Genomic DNA, 23,023 nt, shown 5'->3' with positions numbered 1-23,023 from the left:
TTCGAGATTTTGCTATGGCTTTACGGGCCTGAAACGTTTCCGGGGCTTTCGAGAAACGGGCCCTTGGTCCTGTTTTAAGGGTGGATAAAGCTCAGTTATCACCAAATAAATGACCATCCAGCAGAAAGCGTGGCAGGTTTTATTCACTATCGTCTACTGGATATCAAAACGTATCCGTTGTAAAGAATACAACAGTTAACAGTAACACTATCTTACCACATCAAAGAAGATGACTGGATTCTGGAAATTCGGGTTTTTCTTAGCATTTGTGATGACAGTTGATTGTATAACATGTCCAGCAAGGTCTATATCCACTTGAGGTCGGTCCACTGTAGTGAGGTTTATCCTCTTCATCTCTCTGACACCCCAGAACAACACCTGGCAAATAATACAAGTATACAATTAAAGTTATGAAATATGAGTTATTGACCAAGCGCGAGGTCAAGATGGCTGGATATTGGTTGAATTCTTTTTTTGCCCGTTTATGGACCGAGACGGAGTGTTTTGCTGTTTTGTTGCGCTTTGTTTTATTGTTGCGTTTAGTTGTGTTTTGTAGCGTTTTCTTGTGTTGTACTGTTGCGCTGTGTTTTGTTGCGTTTTCTTGTGTTTTGTTTTGTTTTGTTTTGTTGTATCGTGTTGTTTTGTAAATACAGTCGAACCCCTATTAAGCGGCCACCTATTAAGCGGCCACCCTTATTAGGCGGCCAGCAATCAAAGTCCCAATGACGGCTTTCCTACTGTTTCTACGTCTATTAAGCGGCCAACCCCTTTTAAGCGGCCACAGTCCATTTCCCCGAGGGTGGCCGTTTAATAGGGGTTCGACTGTACTGTTATAGTATCAATACCTCAATTCTGTGTTTCCTCATCACGGGTCTGATGCCGTCCGGTACAGGTGTTATTGGTCCATCAGGAGTGTTAACAGGCTCATTTTCAGTGGGAAGGAAGCACGTGCCTTCAGACAACTACAGAGACAAAACATCAGACATCATAAAACACTGGACTTAAATTCCCCCCTCCTCCTCATCTCTTCGATATCAGTTCCAAGAACATGCTGCTGTGTCAACACTATTTTAGGAGACGGGGGTATTTTTCCTCGGCTTAGTCCAAGTTTAAAGTCATGCTAAGCAGAGACACGAAGCTAAACAAGAATTCAAACTCTCGCTCTTTGACCTTAAATGTTTACATAATCTACTGTCAGCGATTCTTGTGTGGTCAAAATAAGTTTGAACCTTCCCGAATTTTCTTCAGTCGTTAATTTTTCACGTTTGCTCCACGCTTGTTGTGACATGGAGAAAATTCGAGCGCGTCTCTTGGCAACTTCTAGTCACGTTTGGTCCAGGTGTTTCTCAGCAAAGCTCCTGCAGAAAACCACCCTAGAGGCAGCACTCGGACCGAAAAAGAAAACTGAGAGAGAAAAGGTTGTTGTAATGGTTTACAGAGACTGAACTCGTTAACCATACTCACCTGAAGAAGTTCAAAGGCGGCAAGCAGTTCACCTGCTTTCTCTTCCCCTCTGAAAATTTGGAACCACTCTAGTGCTGGCGGAAAGAACGGTTTTTCATAAGGTTCACAGGCCATCTTGACAATGGGTCTGGCCAGAGCACGGCCAATGAACTCCGAGTCACCCTAAACAGAAGAAACAATGCGCATTAGATGAGTTAGCTACAACTGAAGAAAGCGTCAAACGATAAAAGATCTTCATGTATATACTCTGCTAAGGACCAGACTACCAAAAATACTGACCAAAATGATCACTTGCAGCTCAACTAAAACCACCAGTACAAATCACTAAATCTAAATATTTTCTATAGCATTTTCTCCAAGAAATTGCTTTTCATATTTCGTGCATAGTAGTATACTTTGGTTAAAAGAAGGAACGCGAGAAAACCTTCTGGGGTGTGTAAAATTGCCTGAATATCTAAATGTTTGTTTGCAATTTATTACATGTAGCAGCTCTTTTCAATACCACTTGCTTACACAAGTGGGAGAAGGGAAAAAAAGCGTTTATTTACCCCGATATCCTTGTCGAACACTTCAATGACGATGGTGGGAGGATTGACAGCGATTTCATTGACGTCTCCCCACAGAATCAAGTCTTTGAAGACCAACATCTGATCCCAGGTAGGACTCCTGGTCTCCCAGATCACACGAGTGTCAGCAACTAGGTGTGTGAAGATGACACGACCAAAGGCATCTGTGATCAAAACAAGGTCATGCCATGAGAACTGTAGTAAAGGTAAAGGTAAAGTCTGCACATGAGCCACGTGACCCATCAGGCTGGAGCTTATCCCAGTTTCTGTAGCATGAAGCGACTAGGAGTATTTCTACTCTTCCCCCCACCCCCCCCCCCCCAAACCCCGGATGGGATGCTTGTCCATGGCACGGTTACCCCACGGCGTTAAGTTCGCCGGTACTCATTTGTACACCTGGGCAGAGAGAGGCACTGTGAGAGTAAAGTGTCTTGCCCAAGAACACAACACAATATCCCCTGCCAGGGCTCGAACCCGGACCGCTCGAGCCAGAGTTAAGCGCACTAACCATGAGGCCACCGCGCCTCTTTCATGCCATGAGAACCGCACAATGACATAGTAAGTCAAGTCACTACAAGCCGAAGAAACATTTGCACACGCAAATTCCCAACATCCTTTGCTGATCACAAATTTTTGATATCAAACTTATTTCTCACCTGAAAGCCCTGAGGCGTCACTGCCTATCAAACTTCTTGCCTGGTATGTGTGGGCACGGAGAATGAACTTTTGTTTTTCTAAAATGGGTTGGAAGAAAATGCTGTTAATTTTCAGTTTATCAGAAACGAAAACTTGTACAAGGTCTGCTAACATCTCTAGGGCTTTTCTAGATTATCTGGAATGTCATTTGATGAAAAAAAAAAAATGAATAACGACTTGTTGACATAACGGTTTGTAACCTTCCTTACCTGTGTAGATAAGATGGTTTGGAGGAGGTGCCATCAACTTGTGAGCATTCTTTGGCTGTAAAAGATAGGATAATCTTACCATAAGTTGATTCTCTATCTCACATGGACAACTTACAGGTACAAACCCTTCGTTTTGTTCAGAAATCGTTTTGCTATTATTTCTCGCCGAAACTTGGGTACTCTTGAAGCCAAAGAATCTTGACATGGCAAGGTGATTTGCACGAAATCTTCACTGAAGCGAAATTGCCCTTCCAACGAAATTAAATTAAAACGACTGACCTCAGAAATCTGCCATTGCGATGTCTTTTACCAATTCTGCTTAGTTTTCTAAGGTTTTAATCGAAATCAAGACTACTGTACCGTTTGATATCCTTTGGGAGCGTCTTTGAGATAGTCTTTCTTATGTTTGTGGAGACCAAGCCAGATCATGACGTTCAGCTTGGCTTGAATCGCCCAGCCTTTGGGACCATCACCACGCTTTCCTGGAAGCTGAAATACATAACAACAATATGAATTGTGCTCACTGATTGCCATGCACAGGCATTATGTTTAGAATTTCCTACTCTTATCTTCTTCAAGGGCAATTGTCAGTAGCTGAAATGTGTAGCGTTTGGTCGCCATTGTCCATGTATGCAAGTCTTTTTGTTTGAGCAATCACCTAACGCTGAAACTTGACCACTTTCTGCTCGAAATCTTAATTAGAGAGTTTTAGGAAATTGTTTTTCTATTCCTTCTGAGAAACCCCCATTCCGGCAAATAAAATCACCTTTCTTTATGTTTGGATGTGAAGAACAATTTGTTATGCTTATTGACTTCCTATGTATCATGATTTAGCCCTGTCACGATATTTCAGATTTGTTTACTGTACTGCATTTAGGGCACTAAGGCACTCAATCAAGGCACTTCCCCAAGGTTCTACACCCTTATATAGTTATCAAGACATATAATCACTAATGCCACATTAAAGCACGTAAAATTAAGCGATAAAATGGACCAACGTTTCGGAGTCGTCATGTCACTATTATCAAGTTCGGAATGAGTAAAATAAACTGTCACAAATAGTTCGATTAATTATGCAATTTCACACAAATAGTTTGGCTCGAATTGAGTTCGATTGGACGCTGAGAGAAGGTGTCAATTCTCCAATTAGCAACATTTCCTGCACTATATGCTTTATTTAAAGTTACATAAGTTTACCCTGAGAAACACGGTCTGCATTCTGCCAGCATCCTTTCCTCTTTCCTCTTCCACCAGTGAGTAAATAACGTGCTGGCTAGGAAGACGAGTGTAAGCAACTCTCTTGCCCCCACACAGCATCCAGATGAAAACATCAGGGATCGTTTCTTGTGGCTAAACAGAAAAGAGCAGGTTAACCAACAGGACCATATTCTCGTCATAAACTGGGTTTTGTAATTCTGTTCACAGTGAGCTGCACTGTTTTCAGTTATGTCGCTCATGTTGTGACTTGTTGACTTGTCGCCTCTCCCCTTCCCTCCCCTTAGAAAACCTGATACTCAGCCTATGCCAATAGCTGCGCAATTTTACTGCAGTAATCACACGTTATTATTGATGAAAACGCCATAGCATAAGTGCAACAAACAATGCGATAATATTAAAGAATCTGAAAGCCAATGTCATTACACACAAAAGGTGACTGTTTGATATTTGTTTATAACCTTGTCGAGACACGATTACCAAAAAAAAATTCCAACGTTGGTTGCTTCACTAAAGTACTTGTACAAGACTGGCTCTAGGTAAATCTTCGTTAGTCTTTAGTCCGCTAAGTTAGCAGAAAGAGAAGATGAAGAGCGGAAAACAGAAAGCCACAAAACCTTTCTATACGCAATAGAAGAAAGCACACCTCAATTGCAATGTTAAGCAGCCTCTGAAGCAAGGCATTGGCAGCCTTGAGATTGTCCTTGATGTGGCCATCATCCTTAGTGCTACCCTTCAGCTCCTGAGCTGATTGACACACTGATTCTACTTCATACTGACACAGCTTCAGCCGTTCCTTGTCCAGCTTGGTGCGTCCCACATGAGAAGCAGTTGGCATTGACTTGACCAGGTTGAGGTACTGGCTGTTGTACAAAAGAAATTTAAAGTAGTTATGTGCTCAGCTGAGGAGCTTTGTCGATGTTGCAGTGCAGGGCCGGGTTGCTCAAAGCTCGATTAAGCTAACCCAGGATTAGCGAGAATTTTAATTACAGTTTATTTATAACTGACTTTTCGGTGACGTTTTCTGTTTATATTGTTTGTCATTTAGTTCTGAGCTTGAGTAATCTCAAACAACACAAACCATACGGAGTGAAAAACATTTTTATACCAGAAAAACTGATACTTCAATTAACTTTTAATCAGGAATTAGCGTTAACCGACTTTCGAACAACCCGAAGTCTTGACAAAATCAGTCTTAAGAAGGGCAAATTCTCTCAGTTGATTTGTCCATCTTAACCCTCTGTTTAAAATGGCCATCGACTTTCTGTAGATGACAGTAGCGAAACAAAAGACTTAAACTTTGAGATAGGGAACAGAAAACTTCAGGAATACTGAGGAGGATTTTACTCAATCGAGTTCACTGCATCACCTTGAAACACTGACTAAAATGAAGTGCTAGATCTCTTACTTGCATCCATTGATAAGTTCTGCAAGGACTCGACTTAGCCATCTGTAAGTGTTTGGCAAGTCCATCTTCACTCTCTCAAGACAATCCGTCAATCCATCCTCCTATTGAGACAAAAAAGAGATAGGTCAGGTGACTATCAAGTTTCCTTTCTAGTCCTGATAATACGATAATAAACTACCCCAACCGGTTTCAATACTTCCTCTATATTCCTAGTTTAGGGACACTGGTAGATCACATCCTTTACTGACATCTGTATGCTTGACATATCAAGAAAAAACGACTAAAACGGTGAAAAAACATGTGCCGAAGTTCTTCTTGTGGCATTAACTAATATGAGTTTAAAACTTTTTAGCCTGAAGATGGGGCGAAGGGAAAGCAGGAAGAAAAAAGAGAGACGAGAGAGGAGAGAGGAGAGAGACGCCCCAACCACTCCCACCCTACCCATTCCCTCCTCAGCCTCTTCACTGTCAGCCAGACCTTACAGCCGAGATCAGACCCTGCTCACAGAATAACAACTCACCAGTCTCTCGCAAATCTTCAGCAGAACATTGGAGTTGTACAATCGTCTGCGATGATCCTGCCATGTCAACTTGATGTGTGTGCAGGGTTTGGAATCCTCCCATGGTATGTGGTAATACTGTCTGTCATTTGTCACTGGTCTGACAGGGGGGGTCAACGGGTGAATGAATGGGTTCTCACCATTCTTACGAACCTCATCCACTACCTCACCTGGCAGAGCTTGTCCATCAATTGTGTTACCATAGTTACCTAAAAAGAAGATTTTTTTTGAAAACGCAGTGTTACGTTAAGGGTGCAGTGTATTTGAAAGTAGTGAAATTTGTGTTGAGGACAATTAATTTTACACCTACCGATACTCATTTCAAATTGTATCATCTTGTCTCCAACTTTCCTCTCTATCATGCTTGCTTCATAGAAACAAGCAAATAACTGGAACTGGTCCTCTTTGCCTGCTGCAGTCTGAGAAGACAAGAATTTAAATTATGACCATGCACTGGCTACGAGAATCAGTGACATACCATGCCTTAATAATTATAAGAACTATAAAATTGTAATGTTTGCTTTTGTGTTGCATTTGGTACTTATGATGAAATATGTGCATACATAACAAGCCAAGACTTGTCCCAACCCTCACGCTTCGATTCTAAGGCAAAACATTTCATCGTATTACCCCAAAAGCATGAGAATTGACAAGAATTTTCAAGTGAATTGAAAAAGTCATGTTTGCCAGACACATTTATACTTACATCAGAGATGGGTGCTGTTGGCTCCACCTCCACCTGACGGATGCCTGCCTCAGATGCAGATTCACCAAACTCTGCTTGTACTGCCATCAGCAGCCGACCTCTGTATGCCACACCTTCTCCCTAGAAACAGAAGGGAAAAACGCACAAGAGTGGAAAAACTTAAGCTGTTAATTAAAATTCACAACCATGTTCAAAATAGCACCACTGATAGCTCGCAACATCGTGGATGAAAGCTAGAACAGGCTTTTGTCTAAATCTCTCCTGGAAAATGAGTAGAGTTGCAGCAGACAACCTGGGCCTAATCAACTGGAAACAATCATTTGTTTTGATTATTACTTTGTATGTTTTCTGTACAGCAAAATCATGCAAGATTCATGCAAGGTTAGACTAGCATTGTGAAAATAATACAACTAAGTACTGTTATATTAAACCCCAACCCTTCCATCTCTAATCACCATAAAAAATACATTGATGCTATGCACACTTGACATGTTATGCTTTTGCCCATTAACTATTGCTTTTCCTATAACAAAGACACCTACCAGTCCGTTATTAAGATCATTGTGTTCATCAAACAATGAGTAGTCCCTTGTTGATCCATAAAGGTTCACCCAGCATGGGCCAAATGTCGGCATAAAACCTGTAAACATCAATTATAGGGCACTCCTCAGAAAGACATGGTTATGGAACTGAATTATCAGATACATTTGAAATTCCAATAGTACAAAGTATTGAAATTGTGGTACAAAAGACAACACTCTCCATAGCCCCACAGAAATTGAACACTGTTTCATTCACATTTTCCTTGGCCAAGAAAACTTCATAGCCACGATTTAGACTTTTCTTTTTTCCCAATACTGTAATGACTTGATTTAACACCCTTCTTCCTACTTTAGTGAAAACCTCTAATCATCAAAAGTTCCAACTAAATTTTTGGCAACAAGAAATCTGCTGTCATTAACCGTGCATTTAATGGACAGGTCTGTTTGATTCACTAGACATCTTCTAACGGCCTCACCCGACATCTCATGTGATTTTGAGTGGGCTGACTCACTCACTCTTCACTCTAAAGCTTTACGGGCATTCAAGTCTGTGTTTAAATCTCTTTTATCAAGTGTTTAGCAGTGAGTAAACGAAGAGATAGAACTTCCCTGACAAACGCCTGACAAGTTTGTTAAAAGCTACGAGATGTTTGTTTTCAAAATTAAGGTACCCTATCTCCAGAGAGCACCCAGGTGATAATCAAATCATGTACAGTATTGAAATTGACACTTTCCAAACATTTTACGTTCTCCATTCAGAAGCCAAGTGATAATGGGAATGAAGCGCACAAGTTGTAAATAGCCCTGTACCCAGTTCATTTATGCATGCTGAACTCTATCCAAAGCCAAGTCCATCTGCTAGAATAATAACAAAACTGGATAACAAAAAAGGGGGAAGGAGATTGCATTTTGCTCTGTCTCTTAGCCAGCCAGTTCTAACAAGCTCATGCTGCTAGGTTCATGCAAAAAAGATGCATTGAAAAGCAACCTTAATGTAAATAATCCTGGTGAACTTTGTACCATGTAAAATGTGGTGAACTTATGAGACTTCCAGCAGTGAACTCCTCTCCAGGAAGAACTACAACATGCATTTGTACATACCATTGTCATAGCTTAATGTGCATAGAGTAGTTTTCAATTGAGCATCAAAAATTATCAGGTAATTATTACTTTGGTTTTGGTTTTGGTTTCCATTTAACTACCGTTTGAGACTGGGAGAGTAGTCTAATTGGTAAGTAATTGGTTTGGTTTTGGTTTTACGACACTCAATTGAAAACCGCTCTAAATGATCTCCATTGCTATTAATGTGTGTTTACAAAAGTTTGAATAACATGGGCATTTCCTTCATGAAAATGAGAAATCTTCAGTGCATGTTCCACAATGCATGGTCTCAAATTTGCAGTTTAAAGAGCATGACGTTGGCATCCCATGATTTCATAACGTTATGATTTCTTCAACATGATGGTGAAGATTGCTCAGAATTCACAATGTTCTAATGTAAGATTAGCCCTTGCCCAGCAACAAATTCCAAGCTTGAGAGCTCGATGACATAATTCTGTGTAGACCATTCCCAATAAGGAGTCAGGCTAATTTTCAAGCTAAGCACTGTTTGAATCCAGAATAATAATAAAGTTTCTTGTATAAAATGTAAGCAGTATCGAAAGTGCGAGCTAATTGTGCCAGGTTTGTTCTAACAATGATGAATGGTTATCCGTTCTGCCTGCCACTGTGTTTTACTCATGCCACACCTTACATCTCATTATTATTTTTATTACATGTATTATTATTATTATTATTATTATCATCATCATTATCATTTTTAGTATCATTAGTATTAGTATTATTATTAGTATTAGTACTAGTAGTGGTATGATTGTTATAACTATTATAAGTATCTTTTTGTGATTATAGTAACAATGCTTTATATATCAAGGGAAAGTCTGATTTACCAAATTTAAAAAAAAAACCTATTTGCCGGAAAAAAGCATTTTAAAGTGTGGCATGGAAACACAATGGCAAGCACCTAGGCATCAGTTATAAAACTAACAACATATTTACCGATATCAGCAGGATACTTATGAACTTCAGAGGCCGATGTCACCCCGACATGTTGCATAGTGACCACCAGCAAATTAACAAAAAAAGCAAAAGAAAACAAAATGGACAAAATACATTTAGCAAGTAAAGTATTTAGGAAACAATTATTCAAGCTTGAACTATAAAATCACACAATTGCATCCAGGGGTGTTATTTCATGGGTTTCTTCAAGTACAGCTACAAGTTTACATTATTGTACACAGTGGAATCCCGATTTCTTGAAACCTCAGTTTCTTGAACCTCCTTATAACTCAAACCAAAAGTGGTTTCCCTCTCCTCAGTCGAACACTAATTTTACCCCTGATTTCTCAAACTATCCAATTTTTTGAACCAATTTTCACTTCCCTTTGAGGTTCGAAAAATTGGGATGGCACTGCATATCACTTTCTTGAGATAGTATTGGCTTGCAAACAGGTACAGTTCAAGCTTGAAATTCAAACTTCAATTATCACTCATGTAAACTGTAAAAAATGTTGTACCTCACTCATTATAGTTTTGAGAAAAACTGTTACTTACAGGACTGGTCTAGAAGCATGGGGATTGTAACATCAAAACATCACAAAACATTTGCTTTGTAACAAATTTTATGCAAGGTTACAGAGGAACGAAAGTCTGAATCTGTGGGACAATTTTTTTCAATTTATTTTCCAAATTTTCTCAAAACTGCAATGCATGACAATGATTGATGAAAGAACACTAGCCTAGTTCCTAGGAATCTTATCAGGTTTTGACTTAAAGTGACATTCTCTCAGGACTCCCACTTGCCAAAAATAGTTAAAATATGTTCTCCCTCTCAATGAACACCTGGGAACCTGGCTGGAGGGATGCATGCTACATAATCCCCATGCAACTAACATACAATGGATCCATTCCATTGGCTCGCTCCCCTGTGGTAAAGCTGCAGGCACACTTTCATGTGAAAAATACACAGTCACCCCATCATTCTCACCTGGGACTGGAGTTTACAAAAATGTACACCAAATCACTTTTTATGCCTCGTTGGCACTAATGTGCATAAATTTAAAAATACACCTTGCTTTCACCAGTTTGGCCTTCCATCCAAATTAAACAGCTTTATCACTACCAAAAGTGAACTTTTTATGAACGCTTTCGGGAACAAAATTTGAAATCACCAGGTAGTTGGTGTAGCATGAATGGTGAAGACAGTGCCCTTCTGAAATTGCTAACACCACAAATATTAATTTAATATGGGTGCCAGTAATGTGTACATAGTTTACCATTCATTTCAGCATTCAGGGGCCATTTTAGAGACAATGGAGGGCCAAACCCGTGAAAAAAAGATATGTTTTCAAATTTATACAGATTAGTGTAGAGAGGGCCCTTAATTACTGGTTGTTATTTCAGACATGCAAGATCACTTTTTCAGTTGACCAGTTAGTGAAAGAAATTCAGTTAAGATGAAAAAGGAAAGCATATTAGATTGATCATTCAGACTGACCCAAGAATAGACATTGTGGGAAAAATAAGCCAAGCCTTCAAGTTGATAGGGAGAAGTTGGAGAAGTAGAATGATAGATGACCAGTTGGGAGGAAAGTGTGCAAGCACCTTTACAATTTACCACTTTAAACGTAGTGCATAATTTAACACAAAATTTAACAGGTTACAAGTTGTTTTTCACTACAGAATAATAATTGAGTGCTTGTGATAATAATACATTAATTTGTGAGAAAGGATTTACATGTTTTCATGCTGAACATTACTTGCTTAGGAAATCCGTGCAAGTGAAAAAAAAAATCAGTTGAGTGAATTAACTGTTTCATTTTACTTTTGTTAAAATTATCTGTATTTGAAAAACATGATTATTCCAACATTTATTATCAACATTTCTCACTTTTAAAATGTCACTGATAAGGAATTATAATGACCTAGTTTTAGTGTTAAATTTATAGTTTGGGGTACAAACTTTAGAAACCATTTGAAACTATCATAACATTATTACGTCAGTTCGGTTTTTTTTTTTTTTAATTTAATCCAAGTAAACATTTGGGATCTTGATTACAATAAGACACAGATTGCATGTTTTACACAAAGAAAGAACTACTGTGACACAAACTCTACATAAATTTATATCAACAATATAGAATAGATTGCATGCCACTTGTACTACTTTAAAGTGCAGGTACACACACGTATGTAGGAGTAAACTAAGGATAGATTAAGATCTAGAGAAGCAGCCAGCAGCCATACACACCAGGAGCCTGAATTGAGCCAGGGACTTTTATGCCTGAGCCAGGAATATAGACCTCTGAGAGCCACCCTGTATAGTCAGCCAGCTTAAGTTAGACATGCAGAGGCACAAGCATAGACACACCCAATTCACCACCACACTTACAGGGTGAAGGAGATACTTGGAAACGCTACACTGTGCAAACTGTGTGAGTAAGCAATACTAACAACAACAGTTATCGCATGCATTTCATCGTTAACAGCTGGGAATTGAAATAAGTTGCCGAGTTATCTTCTCATACAAACAAAGTGAGTTTCAATTTGGACTTGTGCATTGTTTTCATTTTTCTCTTGTACAGTCAAGCCATGGTATTATAGATAAACGTGTTTTTCCATCTAAATTAGCACTGTTTACTGGTTAAAATGCTGTTAGGGAACAGTAAAACTGAGTTTGTTATTTCACATTCACGTTCAAACAAAATATAGAACCACAGAAAAATAAAATGCAAGAGAAGGAAGTAAAACAAGCTATAACTGCTTTTCTTTTCTCCTTCAACAAATTGGAACTTGAACTGTTCAGACAAACAAGTTTCTAAAATGTGTGTTGCAGGCCTTTGCCTTGGATTGAAATTTGCATTCCATGTTGCAATACTTTAAAATGCCATATTTATTCCTTCAAGAAGTGTCGTGTTATTGCCCTGCAGATAAACTTTATCTTGCTAACAAAAGGTTGCAACTTGAATTTACACTTAGTAATATCATTTCTGGCTTGTCATACAATGTCATGCAAAGCTGTGTTTCTACTCTGCAATAAAAAATTCATCTTACTTTGCATGCACTGGTAGTAGTTCATGATCCAAAGGCAGAGTACAGAAGTTATGTTTTCTCTTGCAATGTGTATTCAGTTGCTTTCCACTACTTACAAAGCATATTTCAATTTTTGAAGCTAAATTGTTGAACTGCATGACCACCTCCTACTTATCTTGAAAAACCTGTTTTCCTCTCTTTCTTTCATTCATTTTTTAAAGTTCTTAAATATCTGTAAACAGAATTGCCTCACATAATGTATAAATATGACTTTTACTACCAAATTATGTTGCCAAACGCTATGAATCAGGAACTACCTTGGAATAAATATGACAATAAAGATAATGGAATGATCTGATCAAACAGTGTTCCATTAGTTGTCATGCATATATGCTGAAATGCTCGATGTGGTACCAAAAGGGGGCTTGAAGAAGTAACCTTGTGATTCTGTTGGGAAAATTTATGCATCTTTAATGCATTTGTTTTTGTGTGGAGGTCTGCAGTTCAAATATTTGTTGCGCATGTGAATTTTGGGTTCTGCTTGAACCCTCAAATGACAGTATTTCTTAATTAGGTTTAGTTCCAGATTCAATTTGTTAATGGTAATTTCTTTAACATGCTTATTGAATAAACATAGCTGCAAGCTTAATCAAACTACCAACGCAAAGTTTAAAAACATGCAACAAAAAGGAGAATTGAATGGCATTCACAAGCAAACAAAAAGACAGGCAAGTAATTTATTTGACTGAGTTAGAACTGGCTGACTTGTCAGAAAAGTTTAAAGAGAAGTTACAAAAATCAGTATTTGAAGTCAGATATTGTTTCCTCTACTTCTAGAGAAGTCAGTTTCGCATTACAGAAGAAGAGAGAGCAACAAACAGGACCATGAAATTGATCCGTTATAGAACAGAGTGACAAAAACAGCTAGAAACAATATATAGACCAGCAAAGAACAAAAAAAACCAAGGCACAACTAAGAGAAAAGGGCAACTGGTCATTGAAGCAAAAGAAATAATAAAAAGAAATTAAATCACAAATAAAGGAATTGTCAGTGTTATTTTTGCTGTTATAGCAATGGATAAATAGAACAGAACAGAAAAACATGAAATCCAACAACTGAGCATGTTAAGTTAGTGATGAGCATGTGAAAAAGCATTAGATGTTTTACAAAGACATGCACAGAGGTCCAAATATAATAGACATAACCAGTACCTAAAGTTAACAAAAAAAACTTATCACAAGCTCCACCCATTCTTTCAAATGGTTGGCATGGAAATGCCAGATGAAAACTTTTATTTGGTTAAACTCCTCAGACCAGTCATTATAAACAATTTCTAGGTTGAATAAGGGACATTTCATGATTGCAAAAATAGGCAAAAGGCCAAGAAACAACTGGCCATGGGTAATTTGATAATTTCTGGGTACCAATCATTAATTAAAGAGAAACAAGTTTTCTATATTTTTGATTTTCTTTACAGGGAGGAGATGACATCCACAAAAACATTTGGGAAATTTTAATAACAGGAATGTTAAGATGTTCACAACTGCATCTCAACAGCATGTATATGAATGGGTAGACATTTGACAAAGACATCAACACAAAAAGTTTATAATTCCATGTTGATAGTTATTGGTGTTAATTCTAAAGAAGTAACTTACAGAAAGGGTATAAATGGAACCATGTAACCATGCTTCTATATAATTGAATTAGCTTGATTAAAAAGACTATAAAAACCTCTGGCAAAATGTTGAAAAACAAATTCAATATGTGAAAGCTGTTGACAAAACAATATCAGGAAAGTAAACCTGGTGGAAAATAACCAGTTCCTTAAAACCAACAATTTGCCTTTTTATGCTAATTCAACTGTTTATTTTAATTTATTTTTTTATTATTATTTACCCTTTCCAAATTTAAAGCTATAATCATCTGCATTTGCAGCCAAGAATCCTGACAAAGTTCAGTTACATTTTAACATTTCACCAGATGAATGTTGTTTTTTATTCACATACTTACAGAACAATTTTTGTTTTACAATTTATTATGGTAACCATTGATCAGGGTTATTGTTAATTAAAATATTGTTATTATGTTGCTGTGACAGGTGTCCAGAAAAGTGAAGGGATCAACAAAGAAAATGAAGTAAAATGTTGCAGTGTTAAATCATACTACTAATGAGAGGTTGCTTAAATCATTAATAGTTGTTGATGTCTTTGTCAGTAAATTTCATTTAGTGTAAACAATCCTAAGATTCAAATAAAAAAAGCTGTCTACTAAAAGTTATATGTGTAACATCGCATACCATTAGCTCCATCATTGGATATCCTGGACAGGTCAATAAAATGTGTTCCAATAACTTCGTCAGAAACAGAATCACTGCAAGAAAAGTTTCTCTATTCAGGAGAAATTTACAGTTCGACAGAAGGATGGATTTAATAACTGTAGTGACTAACAAAAACCCAAGTGGATCATTGTCTGTCTGTCTGTGTTTCTTTGTCTACACACTAATTATTAATTATGAAAACAAGGAAATACAGACAGGCAGGCAGGCACACAGTCCAACACGAGCAGCCAGACAGGCAGACAGACAAACAGACAGACACACACAGTCAGATACAGGCAGACAGACAGACAGACAGACAGGCAAAAAGGCAGACACAGGCAAAGAGACTGGCAGGCAGACAAACACAGTCAGATACAGACAAACTAACACACAGGGGGCAGACAGACAGAAACACATGGACAGAAAGGCAGGCAGGTAGGTTACAAACAGACAGGTCCACAGAAAGGCAGACAGGCAGGCAAGCAGGCAGACAGACAAGCAGGCAGACAGACAGGCAAACCAAGACAAACACACAGACAGACAGACAGACAGACAGACAGACAAACAGACAGACAGTCAGGAAACACAGGCATGCACACAAACAAGTGGAAAGACCAACAGATTGCAAATGTTTACAGTGGAACCCCGCCTTATAGTCACCTCGTTATAATGGCCACCCTTCTTTGTCCCAGCAAAACACCCATACATTTAATTTTCTTATAAGAAAACCCTGTTACAGAGGGAGTAGAAATACTCGTAGTCGCTTCATTATATAGAAAGCGGATAAGCTCTGGCGTGATGGGCCCCTTGGCTTGTATGCAGACTTTACCTATTAATGACCGTATTAACAGGGTTCCACTGTATTTGAATAGCATGTTGATTACCTGTCCTTCAGTTGAACCTTCATTCGTCTGCAAAGTGGAGGAAACTAAGGAATAACAATTATTACATTATTATTAGGTCATATTAATTTTAACATATCAAATACAACAGCACGTCAAACCAGATCTGAATACAACCAAACAAGCATCCTAAAATTACCAATTCTGAGAAAACAATCTGCTCATTCCACTTTGGTTCATATGTGTTCTTTTTCACTGTTGTTCTAGCCTGTTATTCAAAGAGAAATTAAGAATTGATCAGTAAAATTAGAGTATTCAGCAAGTATGTATGCAAAAGTGATGCATTTAATGTTACCGATATGTAAGAAATTAAGGTAACCATCAGGCCAATGTATAACAAACTCACCTTATGCCCCGCAAAACAGACTTCCACGTAAGGGTCCACAAGATCTCGCACCTGAAAGAGTAACAGAAATTACTTCATGAAGCCCAACTTAGGAATAAGACAGCTGAGTTTTGAGTACATTATAAGAACAGATCAGCACAGAGGTCTGTAGAAAGAGGCACAGCAAGCATCCAGAGACACAAGTCACCTGCACCAGTACATCTATAGCAGATTAATCAAAACCCATTTATTTATAAATAGAACAAAATATATATTAAATAAATAGGAATTTGTAGTGGCACATCCCACAGAGAGGCTCTTTGTCCACTGTTTCCAGTATTGATTTTTATGGGGGGAGGACAACCCAAGAACCTGGAGAAAAACCCTCAGAGCGAGCATGAGAAGTTCAAACAACAAGCTCAACCCACTTATGATGCCGGATCCAGAATTTGAACCCAGGCCACACTGGTGGGAGGTGAGAGTTCCAACCACTACACCATCCCTGCTCCCCATTTAGCCAATGATGTAAAAAAAAATTGGGATTCAAAGCCAGAGAAGGTGGCTATATAACATACCTGAATAAGATAGAGGTATGGTTTTATCATTACGAATTTGGTTACTGAGAGGAAAAGATTCAAATTAGCATTTAATTAGTTATCACAGTCACAAGGTAAATAACAGGAAAATAAAAATTTATACCTCTCCTGTGAACGCTTTCTTAACATTGGCCATGAGACCACTATTCACTAGAAAGTAAAACAATGATATCATATAAGATTACAACAGTACTGTACATGCATGAAGTTGCCATTGCATTAAGTGTAATATTCCCAACCAAGTGTTGGTAAACATCTGTACTTTAAATGTGCCATGATTCCTGATTTCATTCAGAATCTGACTCTAATGATTCTAGAAAAGAACTTCAGCATATTTCCTGATGAACATGGTCTACCATGATCCCTGTGTCATTAAATTACTTACTCTTTGGCAGGCCTTCAGCTCTGTAAATTTTCACAATAATCTTGGCTTTTGGTCTTTCTGCAGGAACTCCTTCAGGTAAGAGAAGATTCCTGTGGAGGGCAATGTGTTCTACTTTGAATATGACGTTCCTGTATAACTTTCTAACTAATAAACAATGCAAACTATATTGATCTTTTTAAGCCACCTTCAGAAGTAACCTTCCACCAAGAAGACGTGTTGTTACAAAGTGTTACCAGTTCAATTTCTCACAAAAACAGAACCACAACATACTGATTTTCATAACTTTGTGAAACACGTTCTGAATTGTCTCATTGCCTTGTTCTCACATCAAATGTCTCAGTTCAAAAGAGCTTTTACTTGGGCCTGTTGGTGGACTTCTGTCTGTTGTAAAAGCCATCCAGTCAGTCCCTTAATACTCAGTAGGGCTTGGGTAGAAAAATCCTTAAGCCATCAAACAGGATTTGTCACCAGGGAGGGCTAATAACCAATTGAACCTAAGGTTAATTGAAGGGAAAAAAAGCCAAAAGCAAAAGAAACTTCCTTACCCTTCAATATCATCATCACTGTCCTTGATACCTGGAGGTTCCTGCATACACAGAGAATCAGAGACATTCATTTTACGATTTTCAATTGAGAGTCCTGGAGGGCAGGTTAGTTCTTTCTATCTGCACTGCTAAGAGGAAAGGGGGGTAATAGGGGGCTTGAAACAGGGGACTCGAGGAGAATTTATTACTAACAGTTACTTATAGAGGAAATGATGTCATTTATATTGCCTTGGGTGCAACATTGTACTTTCTGGACAAATGCAACAAATTAGCTAAACTTGGTCTAGTAATATTAAACCTACATGAGGAGTACCAATTGGTGTGACCACAGAACAATTCCATAACAACAGTATAGGGAAGTTAAGCTGGGTGTTATACTTAACAACAACACCTCACCTTGGCAGGATCACCTTTACCTAACACAGTAATATCAACTTTTAGGTAGCCCTGAAGAAAGAAATTGTTATAAAGTATATCAAAATTTGGCTACGCACTTTCTCAAAGATAAAATGACTGACTGAACCAACCCTTATCATTAGTAGAAAGCAACAAAATCAGCAAATCTACCTACCTTGATGCCTGCACCAGAAGCACCCAGTGTTTCCTCTGGATCTGTCATTACTGCCCATCGGCGGCAGAATCTGTGATCTGGTTGAGCATACACAGTCCCTACATCCAGCTATTATTAAACAAAAGATGCACCATTTTAATGATAGGCTTTTCTACCAACTTTTGCTACAGAAGAGAAAATGGCAGGTTGGGTTAGGCTGCCACTAGTACTGGTACATGAATTTCACACAACATCCTGCCTCTGTTGAACTACTACCATCAGCTTTATTTTCCTGGTTTTCACAACTTTATCACAAAAGTTCAGAACAGTTTAAGCTTACCTTGAATGCCCCAATCAGATTTCCCTGACTGACAAGATTTCTCCCTGTGAAAACCTGAAAACATTATACCATAGAAATCTTTACATTTATTAAAACAAATTGTTGTCAGCTAGCTCAAATGCCTAGGCCTGAAGTAATCATTATCAACAATAATTTTTAAAAAAATATATATATTTAATAATATAATAACCTTTCAATACCCAGCATGTCTGATGCCTACACCAGAAGCAGTCATTGTTCAGTCTCCAGCAAAGTACCCCAGCAGAACTTGATGACTTCTTATGGCAATTTGTTATGCTCAAGGCAACTTCCTTTGATTTGATGACATTTACATGAATCTATGTATTGGTCTTAAGTTAGTTTTTTGCAATCTCCTAGTTACATGTGTTTGCCAGCGAGTTTCAACTTTAGGGATGTCTTTGTATGATCTCCAGATTTTGGGTTCCCTGCCCTGTCACTCCCGAATCCCCTTGGGATAATATTTTTTTTAGTAAGTCATGTGACATGACCATGAACTTTAGTTACCGTGTGCTCAAGTACAGCAAGCAAGTGTTCATTGCATGAGTTTGTTGACTCAGTTGGGAATTTGTGAATTGTACCATTCTCTTAGCTCGGAGTAAACAATCTTTAAGTTAAGATCTTGTGTTTTGCAGTTCAAGAAGAACATTTGGAACTTTATGCATTTTTTTGCAATTTTCAGAAAACCACACACTAGCAATGGGAGCGAAGAGTTACATTCATGTCAGGGTTCGAAACTGCACTTTCCTGGTCGTCAATGTGACTAAAAATTTTTCACTGGCGACCAGAATTTTACACCTGGTCGCCAGCAGGCAATTAACTATTTCATGCCACGATAATTGCACAAACAAGAACTTTGATTTTCAGCGAAATCAATTAAAATAAAATTCAAAGTCGCACGCCAATTGGTCACTTCCTTTTTACCTTTCCGCTGCTTTTGAAGTATAAACCGACTTTCCTGTTATTATAAATCTACCACATTGTTTTACAGCTACGATCAGTGCGAAGGTTTGCCGCCATGTTTTTTCAGCGGTTTCCCATAACATACGCATTGCTGGCACAAGAGGCCCCCTTGCGTTCTTTCACCATCAATATATTTATTCAGGCAATGTGGTGTCCAAAGATGTTCTGAAATCTTTCCGTAATTTATTACAAAGTGGAGACAGAACATCCGCAAAGAAACTAGATGAAGATTTAGATATTCTCTGGGCGTCAAAAGGTGGAAATGTAGATCTGTCAAAGTGGTCAAAGGATGATTTCAGCACTGGTTTGATTCCTGACTACATCGATTGCAAATATTTTGCCGGCAAGCCCATGGCGGCCAAACTTTTGTTTTGTGTTTCGCTGCGAAGGAAAAATTTTATTATGCGCTTTTGATCACCTGGTATGTTAAAAAGTGCACTATAAATCAATAAATTATTATTATTATTATTATTGACACTTTTTGGCGACTACATTTTTCCATGTGGTGACTGAAATTTTTTTTCCAGTCGCCAGATGGCGCCTGCCGAAAAGAGTTAATTTCGGACCCTGCATGTTGTTGGGATATTCTGTGTCAACAGAGGCCATGCAGTTGACATGTGCCTTTCCAGCTTGAGCACTCTGTAAACTGAGAGTTTGTTTTTGAGAGGAAATAAAAGACAGGTACTATTGTACTGACATTCCCTCAGTTTGTCACCTACATGTAGGTCTGATTTTCTGGCCTTTTTGGTATGGAAAACACAGTTCTTGAGCAAACTCTGCTGCAACATTGGCAGAGACGCCACCCCTTACGCTCTCACTTTGTTTTTATAGCATCTCATACAAAATAAGCAGTAGATGAGTTACCTGGAAGTTGATGATCTTATCAAACAGTACCATAGGAGGCATCTTGAAGTCAAAGACAAAAAACTGAAAAGAAAATAAGCACAAAATAAAAATTAAGGTAATTCCTCTGAAATAAAAATGACAATAGATTTTTGTTCAAACTTTGTCCACTGAATATTTGTCATATGATAACTTCAATTTTGAAATAAAAAAGGGGGCGCCCATGCTCATTAAGGAGCAGTGATCCCATTTTGGCATTATTTAATGCTTATTATAAGAACCCATTCCCAGTAATTGTAAAATTTTGTGAGCCCAGACTCATAAGAAGACGCATTAAACTACAGTCAATACATTGTGTCGCACACAAATAAACATTTTAAGTTTGATTCAGACAGAAAGCTAAATCTTTGATTAAAACTTTGAATCAAATTTCTTGACATTGTTACCGACTACAAAATAGAAAAGACCACAGCGTATCTACTATTTTTCTTATTTATTCAATTTTCAGCAATAGAAATTAGATCAGTCTTTTCTCACGCAAAGCTTATGATTAGTTGATTGCAATGACTGGAAAAAAAATTGGGGTGCTCGTGCTCGTTGGTGAGCTAGAGCCATTTTTCAACTGACAGAGCTCAATATCAAGACAAATCCATCATATTTTCAATATGCGCGTACACAAGCGCATGCCAATGACGCCATAAATTATGCGCAGTAAGGATGCTCGATGCAAACGTGAGGAATGACCTTAAATTACGGAAATGAAATGAATATAAACATGCATTGTTATACCAAATGCTCGGAGAACAAGTCTTACCTCATCCCAGAAGGGACAATTGGTCTGTTCCTTTATTGTTGTACTCTTCTTTTGATTCCCAACATTTACAGTGCACACAGGATCAATCTGGGTACCTGCAAGTTGACGTCCCTCCAGGATACGAATTTGTATCTATTGCATAATGGAACATGAGAAATCACCAACAAATCTGGCACAAAACTAAGAGTGAATTTAACCTTTGAATGTTCAAGTCAGGGGAGAGAATGCTGGCATGAAAACAGGCTGCTGTCTAGAAATTGAAAACTTGCCAATTCACAAGGAGCCACTGAAAACTGTAAAAAGATGTCATTAAATACATAAGACCTTGTTGTGTGCAAAGTTAAATGTACACTATTTTATAGAGGACCTCCCTGAAAACCACATATTGATGTGACAGGCGCTTCCTCTTTAAAGACTGTTTTTATTATTTTTATTATTTTTTTAAGTCACAAAATATACATACTATTAGTTCTTTTCAACAGTAGGTATAGAGTACAGTAATAATAAAACCCCTCATTGTAAGTCTAACCTGATAGTCTTGTTCTCTCACAGACATTTTCTTTTCAGCTCGCACTCTAGGATGGGCGTGGCTGCTATAAGGAAAAAAGACAGAGGACATTTTATTTAGTGTAAGAAAGCCAGAAAATCAGCCCATGTACTCAGTGCCTAGTGCACAGTGTATACATCAATTTTTTTAGCATAACAGCAAATGGTTTTCTTTCCAAAACAATTTTGGTACAGTGTATCATTACCTCAGGCAGGGATTGGAGGACATGTAGTATACCTACCTGACTCCCTCTCAAAGTGACATTTCAACCAGATCTTCACACTCCTTAGGGTGTCATCATCCCATAAAATATGTAAAGCATGTAACAATCTAAGGAAAACCACCCCACTGGTGGCTCTCCTCCCCCGTTTAGTAATAAGCCCTTTTGTTGTACAACAAGGTAGCCTTGAGGTAAATCTGAGCATTCTGATTGGTTGTTTCTTGGTCAGGATTTTTCGATACCGACTGCTTCCATGGAAGCCGTCATAAACCATGTATTTGTTATTTTGTGCCATGTAATAAACTTCTTACTAACCTAGCTTGCCTAAGCCGCATTGGGGAATAGTGGCCCTTGGTCATTTTTGTATAGACCTCACTGTGCTAAGGGGTCCATACTGCCATGACCTTGGGCCAATACTCCCTAGTACAGCCCTCGTGCTCAGTAACTAGGATAAGGAACTTACCACTTCATACTCATGCTCCTGTCACTGTGCATACTGATCTGTGATCCTCTGCGACTTCCAAGCCCTTCGCTTCCCTTCAACATTGCGTCAAATGGTGAATCTCCGGGGGAAATAAACCGTCCACCCCCTCCGATGGAAGCAGGCATTGACTCCTTGCGTGGCTGTCGATGACTACTGGAAGTAAGGCTTGTCATTGATTGGCTCTTAGATGCCTTACTGCCGAATGTGCTACCCATGAATGAACCCCTTCTTTCTGTGTCCCTGTTAACGCTGTACTGGTGACTGTACGGATCCATTTGATACTGATTGTCCGGCATGTAACCCACTTGGGGTGGTGCATCAAGGGTGTCATTTATATTGTTCACCCATTGGGACACATTTCCTTCTGGGGGATTGTACTGTAACTCCAGATCAACAGTTGCCTGAGATTGGAATTTGTATAAATTAATTATAAGCAAGGTAAGCATTTGCCTAGCATAATGCAAATTGTTATTTTCTTGTAAGGGCAGAAAGCCATGGAAAAAGGGGGGCTGACCCTGTGATGGGGAAGAATCTGACCTCAACTAAATCTTGAATTTTGGCAAAAATGATATTTGTGGCAAGAGCTATTTGTCAGATAAAGTAAATGTTATGTAGATGGAATTTCATGAATGTGGTCTATAATTTGTCAGTGACACAAACTACTCAGGAAAAAATTTGCGAGTTCTTCCAGGAAGAGACAAAGCTATGTCTGTA

The 23,023-nt window shown here is 38.4% G+C and overlaps 1 protein-coding gene across 5 annotated transcripts in view; it reads right to left on the bottom strand.

Moving 5' to 3' along the window:
• The window catches only part of LOC145463391 (otoferlin-like), a 40,881-nt gene that overhangs the window by 13,629 nt on the left and 4,229 nt on the right, over positions 1-23,023 (bottom strand). For 2 of the 5 annotated variants that reach the window (XM_081447141.1, XM_081447142.1), the window contains exons 5-34: positions 22,289-22,710; positions 21,588-21,651; positions 21,059-21,190; positions 20,266-20,328; positions 18,421-18,474; positions 18,102-18,209; positions 17,927-17,977; positions 17,531-17,571; positions 16,986-17,074; positions 16,704-16,750; positions 16,026-16,076; positions 15,819-15,887; positions 15,662-15,705; positions 14,757-14,830; positions 11,675-11,740; positions 9,424-9,447; positions 7,366-7,463; positions 6,824-6,943; positions 6,428-6,536; positions 6,079-6,326; positions 5,559-5,659; positions 4,797-5,013; positions 4,133-4,285; positions 3,296-3,424; positions 2,936-2,990; positions 2,687-2,764; positions 2,013-2,194; positions 1,465-1,626; positions 846-962; positions 217-378 (exon numbers count right to left, since the gene is read on the bottom strand). In XM_081447141.1, the coding sequence (XP_081303267.1) occupies positions 217-378; positions 846-962; positions 1,465-1,626; positions 2,013-2,194; positions 2,687-2,764; positions 2,936-2,990; positions 3,296-3,424; positions 4,133-4,285; positions 4,797-5,013; positions 5,559-5,659; positions 6,079-6,326; positions 6,428-6,536; positions 6,824-6,943; positions 7,366-7,463; positions 9,424-9,447; positions 11,675-11,740; positions 14,757-14,830; positions 15,662-15,705; positions 15,819-15,887; positions 16,026-16,076; positions 16,704-16,750; positions 16,986-17,074; positions 17,531-17,571; positions 17,927-17,977; positions 18,102-18,209; positions 18,421-18,474; positions 20,266-20,328; positions 21,059-21,190; positions 21,588-21,651; positions 22,289-22,710 (3,330 nt within the window). The remainder of the gene's footprint in view (positions 1-216; positions 379-845; positions 963-1,464; positions 1,627-2,012; positions 2,195-2,686; positions 2,765-2,935; positions 2,991-3,295; positions 3,425-4,132; positions 4,286-4,796; positions 5,014-5,558; positions 5,660-6,078; positions 6,327-6,427; positions 6,537-6,823; positions 6,944-7,365; positions 7,464-9,423; positions 9,448-11,674; positions 11,741-14,756; positions 14,831-15,661; positions 15,706-15,818; positions 15,888-16,025; positions 16,077-16,703; positions 16,751-16,985; positions 17,075-17,530; positions 17,572-17,926; positions 17,978-18,101; positions 18,210-18,420; positions 18,475-20,265; positions 20,329-21,058; positions 21,191-21,587; positions 21,652-22,288; positions 22,711-23,023) is intronic. The other 3 variants (XM_081447143.1, XM_081447144.1, XM_081447145.1) reach the window with 3 other exon arrangements.

The sequence above is a fragment of the Orbicella franksi genome, chromosome 12 (genome assembly GCF_964199315.1).
Source record: "Orbicella franksi chromosome 12, jaOrbFran1.1, whole genome shotgun sequence".
NCBI classification, from domain to species: Eukaryota; Metazoa; Cnidaria; class Anthozoa; order Scleractinia; family Merulinidae; genus Orbicella; species Orbicella franksi.
Note: the sequence above shows the minus strand (reverse complement) of the source record. Positions and strands in the feature narration are given on the sequence as shown.